Source organism: Biomphalaria glabrata, chromosome 3 (assembly GCF_947242115.1).
Source record: "Biomphalaria glabrata chromosome 3, xgBioGlab47.1, whole genome shotgun sequence".
In the NCBI taxonomy this organism is placed as follows: domain Eukaryota; kingdom Metazoa; phylum Mollusca; class Gastropoda; family Planorbidae; genus Biomphalaria; species Biomphalaria glabrata.
Genome location: NC_074713.1, coordinates 54,882,853 through 54,891,996, shown reverse-complemented (window position 1 = coordinate 54,891,996; position 9,144 = coordinate 54,882,853). Strand labels below are relative to the sequence as shown.

The 9,144-nt window shown below is 35.9% G+C and overlaps 1 protein-coding gene across 1 annotated transcript in view; it reads right to left on the bottom strand.

Annotated features, from left to right (window-relative positions):
• Positions 1 to 2,784: 2,784 nt before the first annotated feature.
• Positions 2,785 to 9,144, bottom strand: part of LOC106054479 (uncharacterized) — a 74,820-nt gene continuing 68,460 nt past the window's right edge. The window contains exon 19 of the mRNA XM_013210357.2: positions 2,785 to 5,238. Coding sequence (XP_013065811.1) covers positions 5,137 to 5,238 — 102 coding nt within the window. The 3' untranslated portion in view covers positions 2,785 to 5,136. The remainder of the gene's footprint in view (positions 5,239 to 9,144) is intronic.

Genomic DNA, 9,144 nt, shown 5'->3' with positions numbered 1-9,144 from the left:
TAGAAATATTAACTCTGTTTAGGAATTTATTAAAGATTTCACCGGACCCCATTTATCTTATCTTATTTTAAAAGAAGAGGATTAAGTCCTACGCGTCAAGCATTCAGCCACGCATGTTAACCAATGACCTAAATTCTGCCAAGTCATTGGTTTTCCTGGCTAGCCCAGGCAACACATTCCATGCTCTAATAGCACTAGGGAAGAATGAGCATTTGTACAAATGTGTCCTAGCAAATGGAATGAGGAATGTGCCTTTATCTTTTTGAGTATTTGATTAGATTGTTTTTGTATTTGAAGATTATGGTTCAGTGTTTTATGTATAATTGCTACTTTACTTTTAAATCTGCTATCCTGAAGGCTTTCTAAATTTAGTGATTTTACTAAAGGTGTTACTCTAGTCAAATGTGAATATTCGTTTGTTATGAATCTCACTGTTCTATTTTGTGTCTTTTCAAGTTTCTTAATGTTTACTTGAGTTGAGGGGTCCCAAACAGAGAATACATATTCAATTATTGGCCTAACCAAGGTTAAATAACATTTTAGTTTTATGTTCTTATTTGATTTGTAGAAATTTCTTTCAATAAACCCTAATGCTTTGTTTGATTTTTTAATAGTTTCTTCAATATGGGGATTCCAATGTGAATTTAGTCATAGTAAAACCTATTTGTAGTCACAGCAAATGTTTGAAGTAGACTTAAGTAAAATTTAGAACAATTTTGCTGACTACTGTCGGTGTCAAAAGTGGTGCTTGTGACAAAATGTTGAATGGCTATTTTACAATTCCTCTATTCAGCTTGCAAATTCTTCGTCGGTTAAAACAAAAACACGGGCGTGTGGACACGGTTTTCGAAAACGGCTCTAACTATTTTCCGATAAATTTGACAGATTATGAATATCTTTGGGAAAAGAATCATTAGTTGATTGACACACAGGGAAAACCCTGGTTTAACCGTTATAATTTTTCGCAGTATAATTGAATTCGGCTTGGAGGTCTAGACAATCTTTATTCTGAACGGATATGCCAGCGGGTATTCATGACGTCAATTAAATAATGAAACATATAAATGGACGTTCAGGAATATTTCGTGCACCGTCTTGTAAGTCTGAATCTACAGACCCATCACCGAACTAGAATATGCATTTTAATGTTACCAAATTAAGAACAAAGTAAGCACTTATAAAAAGTTATCAGCTTCGTAAAGGAAGTGTCTCATCTACGTGAGGACAGTTTAACCCCCCCCCCTTTTTACAGTTCAAAATTATCGATTTTTTAAATTGAATATTATACAGTATTCATTTCTGAACAATTAGGTGTATACAAGATGTCCACATTCAAAGTGAAACTATTTTAAATATTTTTTTTTATTTTGTATACTAACTTAGTTTTTACCACAGAGGTTACAAGTCCTTTTTTTTTTTGCTGTTTTCTCCTATTAACCATTTTCTCATTTGTTTTGCTCAGAGATGGTGTGATGAAAAAATTTATTTATGAATATTTTGCCTTGAAATTTGGCACAAATAATGTTGTATATACAAGTATGAAAATGAAGCAGAATAATTACAAAAGGTTGTAAACTTTTAGAGTAATTACTAGTATTGAATAATCAACAGCTTAAGTTTTATTGAACTAGATTTTAAGAAATCTTGACAAGAAAATTAACTATTTTTTCATCATTTTAGCTAAAAATAGCCCTAAAAAATTTTTTTCTCAAAAAGTATATAAGATATATATATATATATATATATATTTATTTTCTTCTTATTCGCATGCCTACTTATTTGTAAAAAGTATTTTTTATTATTAAAACATGTAATTTCTATTTGGTGGTTTAAGCTGTCCCCATATATATATTTATATATATATATATATATATATATAATATATTTATATATAACACTTTTCTTATTATGTTACTTGTAAGATCAATCACACGTTAAACAACTCAAGGGTAACTCTGTCAACCAGTCTGCGTGTATCTGTCTCATAGACATTTATAATTGCGTGTGTGTGTGTGTGTTGTGACTTGATGATATGAAACAACATTTCACCAATGGTATGGACTGTGTGTGTGTGAGAGTGTGTTAGCCTATATGGTGACCGTGGGAGGAGGTTAGCGATTGGTTGTGAATGATGCAACATAGGTGGCAGTGTCGTCCTTGGTCTTCGTTAGGGGAGACGACTTTAGAGCATGAGACTGGAAGGGAGTGTAGTGAGTTAGATTTTGTTCAAAGACATCATTACTTAAGTCTACTAAATTTATTTCATTGATCACAAGTTGTTTTAGATTTTATTCAAAGACATCATTACTAAAGTCTACTACATTTTATTTCATTGATCACAAGTTGTTTTAGATTTTATTTAAAGACGAGAATACCAAAGTCTACTACATTTTATTTCATTTATCATAAGTTGTTTTAGTCTATATCTGAGGCTACAAATGAATTATAATCGTTCACAAGAAAGTTACTCAAGTTATATATAACAAGTTACTTGACGTTTTATTAGTTAATATATATTTCGCCTACAACGGTTTAGTTGTCTACCAGAAGTTTGGTGCTACAAGTCAACGACCGGTAACAACAACCCCAGAGTCAACACTTTTGCACAACACAATCAAACTCAACAAACCAAAAGTCAACATTCAGCAGACGATTCAAAAGTTTAAATAAAATTTAATATGAAACAAACAAACAAAAAAATATATTTAATGTACTTAGTTAAACATACTCAACTTATAAACAGAGTTTATAATAATCACTTTCACATTCAACCACCTTTTAAAAAAAAAAAATGTACATGCTTATGACAATCTTAAAGCAAACAAAATACTAAAGATTCAGACAGCGGAATATGAAACAATATGTAGACGACCTTGCCCTTGCTTTGATACCCAATGAGCATGTCAATAACAGACGTGGATCAAAGAAGTGATCTTCAAACTTTGGTCCGTAGATGCAGAACAATTGTAGACCTATGACAACTTCCGGTTTCTAATTTAATGTGTTAAAACTAAGACCATAAATGAGCGCTTTCTATTTGATAAGTCCAAGTGTCTGAGCTTAAAAGTGTACTCTAGAAGAGGGAAGCGTGGTCGAGAGGCTAAGTACGCTTGAACTTGGCTTGGCTACCTATGACACCCGACTCGAGCAGAGTCGTGTTTACTGAGCTGCCTAAAGGCAAATAGAGATGACTGCCATATAGGGCTAATAACCTATGACATATTCACCTAATGAGACTTCAAAAAGATGAGTGTCTTACTGGTCTACCCGCCTTATATAATTACCATTCAGGCATACTTGCCCAAGATTATACATACATGATTGCCTTTCAGACTAACTTGCCTTACATTTTTAATATATTACTGCCCTTCTGACCTAATTGCCTCAATGACGAGTGGTGATAATCAAAAGCAGTGACAGTTGTATCACTGTGCCCTATGACTGTCTGGAAACATTTTTAACAAGCGAATTAACAATCTCAAATACTTTTTAAAAAATTCACACATCCCTGGACCAACATTTAAACTACAATTCCTCAGATTAGTCAAATATACACGGAACATCATTAACAGGCAACATACATAATAAACAATAGTAAGAACCAATAAGACAGCTTCGGGGTAATACTGTGTATTAATATGAGACTCCTTCAGTCAGCTGTCAACTCTACTAGAGACAAGCTTGAAGTCCTATCGCCCACACTCGAGCAGCGCGCCATGAACATATTCTACGAATAAAAGAAAATAAAAAGCATGCAAATCACGTGACGTCATCCTCCCCACAATTTTATTTCTTAATTTTTTCTTTCTCTTTTTTTTTTCTACTAGATAACAAAAGGCTCCACCCCCCCCTTGCTCAATACTTCTTAGTGCTGGATGCCCATTTGAATGTGCTGCCTTGGGCATACGTAGCACAAACACTAAGTCTATAATCACACACACACACGCACAATGATATGTCGCGGGTGTCATTAAAATAAAACAGTTCAACAAAAATCTTGCTTTTGTATTTTAGTTTGTTTCGTTTTCTATCCAACGGGGGCTCACCACACTTTTTGTTATCATGAACTAAAAACACAAACTAAAAACATGAGCTGCAAACGCCAAAATGAATGGAACATTGTTTCGTTCAACAAAATGTCTGAATTCTTTTAAAAAACGAATGTAAACTTTCAACAAATAAAAAAAAAATATGAAAAAATTAAAAACAACAATTTTAAAAAAATGTGAAAAGAAACTTGAAAGAAATGTATAAAAATGTATACATGCAAAAGAGTGCCTTTGGTCAAATTTATTTTGGCGATTTAATTGAATACATCACTAATATGTAAACATTTTTTGTTTCAATGTAAACCGCTACAACAAGTTGAAATAATTTATTTTTTGGGGGGATAAAGAATGACTCTATATTGTCTGAGTGGTTTCAAACACACAGCACTGCTCTAAAATCAACTATTCAATTAAGTAGGTCAATGAGCCTACATTTCTGCAACATTTGATTCTTTTCGGTAACAACAGAACGAGAAACAGTAGCGAGCCAATCAAACACAGCCATAATGTCACGTGACATAAAGTACATTATCACCAGTCTTGAATTTAATTTTTAAAAAATAGTAAAAAACAGCAACCAAATAAAAATGTAGGTCATTAAAATAAAACGAAACAAATAAAACTGAGCAACACAGCAATGAGAGTAATCCAGTAAGTCAACAAATGAAACATCAAGGACCAATATCTAAAGCAGAAGTCAGAACACGTGGCATAGTCATTAGGTCGAAGGGACTTTTGAACAAAATCATTAATGTGTTTTGCTTGGTGACGTAAGACCCTTACGATCTCCACTCTTTTAAATATTGCTAATTTCAGATACACTTGACATCAAGTGTATTTGGGTCCAATAAACATCGGACCTGATAAGCATGTCCGGTTTAAATATAAAGAAGACCACTGAGATGACCAGTGTCCAGCCGAATGTGGTCACTAGGGTTGTTCTGTCCATTCCTCATCAAGGTCAACACAGAAGTTCTAAGGCGCAACCCTCAGTACCAGTGGACACAATGGACAGAACTACCGTGTAGGGTCTGGTCATTTTTTGGAGTAGAACGACTACTTTCAGGACACTGTCCAAGCTGGCAACTCATTCACTGGTCAGTTTCATCTTACTTGTGCTGGTCAACTTGAATGAAATGGATGGCCTTACCAGGGGAACACCTGAAGCTACTTCCGGCACGGGCTGGACCTGTTGAGAATAATAATCAAATTAGGTCATTCAAATAAACTTAATGTTACTCTATGGCAAATAACTAGCTAATTAAACTTGATCTGTAACTAACAAATATCTTTGTATGACCCACCCTCTACAATTTATTATTAGCCAAGTGGCCAGAGAGAAACAAAATGATCAATGAACAATTCGGGTTTCTTTCTATTGGCGCTTTAAAATTATATCTTTTTTTATTTTACGAGGAACTTCAACAACGAAAAACGCGTTTAGTTGATAAGCTGACTTATAATTTTTGTTTAAATTACTGACACTGTTAAACGCATCTTAATGCTACAATAGTATAAAGAATCTATTAAATCTATTGGAAATGATGTCATCAATTTTTGTGTGTGCATATTGCAAAGATGTTAGGATACTGGCAACGCAGAAATGTTACACGATATTACGCATTATCCATCCTGGCACACATGCAAGACAACCTGGCAGACAGGCCAGACAACCTGGCACACACTTTAACACACACGTGATGTGATAAAACTGAAATGGTGGCGGTAATTGAAAGATGATTGTGATCACAATCCTCTGCACAATCACCTCAATCATTCTTCACAAGATAGCCCCCAGATCACCACCTTACGTAATTCAGCCCAGCATTGCCGCGGACAGAGACACGACAGTAAGCTATGGCCTCTCGTCTGCAGTTAATCATTTGACAATTAACTACGAGCAGACGACATATTTCACCTCAAAAAAGTTGCACAGAATGTCCCATGCTTGTGGAGAACTCTAAGCCGCGGGGCAATGCAGTTACGCAGACGATAAGAAGAGGGCAAGTCTATTTCATTTTGGCAAGATAACAGATACAAAAAGTGAGGCGGGTTATGTGTCCAGGTTGAGTGGGGAGGGGTGAGCTGGGGGCGCGGTACACGCCCTATGGGCGAGCATCTCATTGTATGTATCCTGACAACTGGCACACCTGGTGGATTTCAAAGTGGCGCATACCGCCAGTAGTGGCTCAACCGGTGCAAACTGGATTTTATTTTCAGCATATGTTAGTTGTGAGCCCAAGCAGTGCAGTGTTTTGTCTTTGACCATAAAATAAAAAGCCTTGCCATTCCAAAAGAAATTTAATCCACCATTTTGTTTCCTTCGAAGATTTTTGAAACAACAAAAGATCTGGTGTCAGCAGTGGGACGTTGTGATCGAGGTTCAAAACCAAGTGATCTCGAGAGTGAACGCGCAGAAGCGTGGTACTTTATTTATTTTTTCAAAATCGGGATTCGAACGTTCATCATTCCAATATGATTTTAATTAACATTTGTTTCCCCCCCCCCTCCCCTTTTAGACCCTGTGATGATCACATGATGTACAGCACTTTGACCGACTGGTATGATCACGTGGCCAACACAGCAACCAACTACTTTTACATTCCCCCCCCCCCAACCAATGTTATGAGAGTTGGGCGGCCTAAATAAAATTCCAAAATAAAAAAATCCACCAGTCTTGGTCGGGTTTTGAGCTCGAGATCTCTCGTTAGGCGGCCAAGCGCTTTGTCACCACACCCTCATGTATAGCCCCAGACACAACAACACAAAAATGGCGATGGTCCTAAGTGTTGTCTGAACGACCCCCCCCCCCTCCCTTCACCACATACAGACGGGAGAACGTCTGCTTTCTGTCATTGAACATTTCAGCGCCGTACGGGACGTTGATACTGACCTCAAGTCCAGCGTTAACTCTTTCTCTCCTAACCGACGATACCAACGTTGATTCCACCTGAATGTGGTAAATAATTACGGAGAGAAAGAGTTAATGAGAGACTTTTACCTAAGCACTTCTTTTTCTACTTCTCCACCGACCCCCCCCCCTTTTTTGTCAGTACGAGGTTACAATACATTATTGCATAAGCATAAAAGTAAGACACAAAAATCTCTCGCACATTTCGTCAGAAAAGATTTTGAGTTTAAACAGTCGAAGACTATTCCATTCGCATTAGCGTGGTGGATGCACTAGTTCCTTGCGTAAAGTCAGAAGCACACAAAATGTTTTATAGGCAAGCGTAGTTGTCAATATACTCGAGGTCTGATGACTGGCCAGACTAGATCCCCAACATATGGGCTAATGGAGCGTTTAACTCTTTCGCTCCGTAATTATTTAGCACATTCTGGTGGAATCAACGCTGGTATCGTCAGTTAGGAGAGAAAGAGTTAAAAACTAAAGCATGAAAACGATAGAAAATATTGAAGAGAGAAAAAAAAATGTGTAGAAACTTTGCTACAACAGGGGCGATAATCTACTCAAACACACAACGAGAAAATTGCTAGAGTGGAAACAAAAAGGGGGGGGGGGGGAGGAGTGATTAAAAAAAAATTCAAACTTCAAGAAACTTATCTCTTCCGGCTGTCTTCATTTGATTGGATGGCGGCCATTTATTTCGCTAATTAGCTCGCTCACGTTTAGGGACGTCAGGCAAAGGAGCATTTATCGTCTGCTACTGGAAAGAGAGGGTCGGGGAGGGGAGAGCGGGGAGCAGACGTACGATTTGGGGAAATTAGTCGCCACACGTTCTCTCCCCGATAAACAGCAGAAGTAGCCAGGTAGAAGTGTAGTTCCTGTATTGGTCCAAGAAAACTGTAGTACCACCAACGCGGCCAATTTGGCCTCTAAGTGTTTAGTCTGAACGTAGAATTTATGTTTAGCCTAAAAAACCTTAAATCTGGCCAGATTTGTTTTTTTTTTTTTGCGTAGAATAATGATAAATATTTTTTTAACTAAATAAAAAAATCCCTATATAAAAAAAAACTTAACCATTATTGAACACTTTGAACGATAGATAACATTTGAATACAAACATCGATGTTCCTATATCGAACTCGCCAATAACTTGTAACCAATAACCAATAACAATTAACAATACATGTACCGGTATCGCCTCATCAATGCCAATGTCAAAGTGAGATTCAAGCCGAAAGACGTTATTATTGAATGTATAGCCTAGGCATTCATAAACATAGTTGATCAGTTCACTCTGTCTACGTGACAACAAAACAGATGCTTACGATAAGCTAAACAATTTAAATATCTATCTATCTATCTATCTATCTATCTATCTATCTATCTATCTATCTATCTATCTATCTATCTATCTATCTATCTATCTATATAATCTATCTATCTATATAATCTATCTATCTATCTTATCTATTTTATCTATCTATCTTATCTATCTATCAATCTTATCTATCTTATCTATCTATCTTATCTATCTATCAATCTTATCTATCTTATCTATCTATCAATCTTATCTATCTATCAATCTATATAATCTATCTATCTATCTTATCTATTTTATCTATCTATCTTATCTATCTATCTTATCTATCTGACTTGTCTGTTTACAAATCTCATTATGTTCTCACTCTGCCTGAGTGCAATCTATTACACGTTGTTTCTCCCACTACCCATTCTAGGACCAGGTTGAAACGTATTTTAATTCCTCACAGTCGATGACAAAACATTAACAAATCCAAACAAATTAACCAATTGGTAAAACAAACAGTCGTAATTAATTAATTGTGTTTTATATAGAGAAATGTACTGAGCTATGGGAGATAAGTCTTGTGTAGAGAAATAGACCATTCGCAAAAAATTTTAACTATCAATAGACTGATAAAATCTATTTTTCTAAGTACTTGAATAGCTCAGTGGCAAACATGTCGGCCTTCCATTATGGAGGCTCGAGCTCGAATTCATACTCGAGAAACTTTTTTTTTAAATTTCTTTTGAAAGGGCAGCACGGAAACCTTCTCCCGTTAGACACTCTCTCCCCCTCCCCAAAGTCCTAAAAAAAAAATGATTGGACTGAACCAATTAATGAAATTATTTCTAATCGCATAAACGTATTAAGGCTCGTCTGGATCG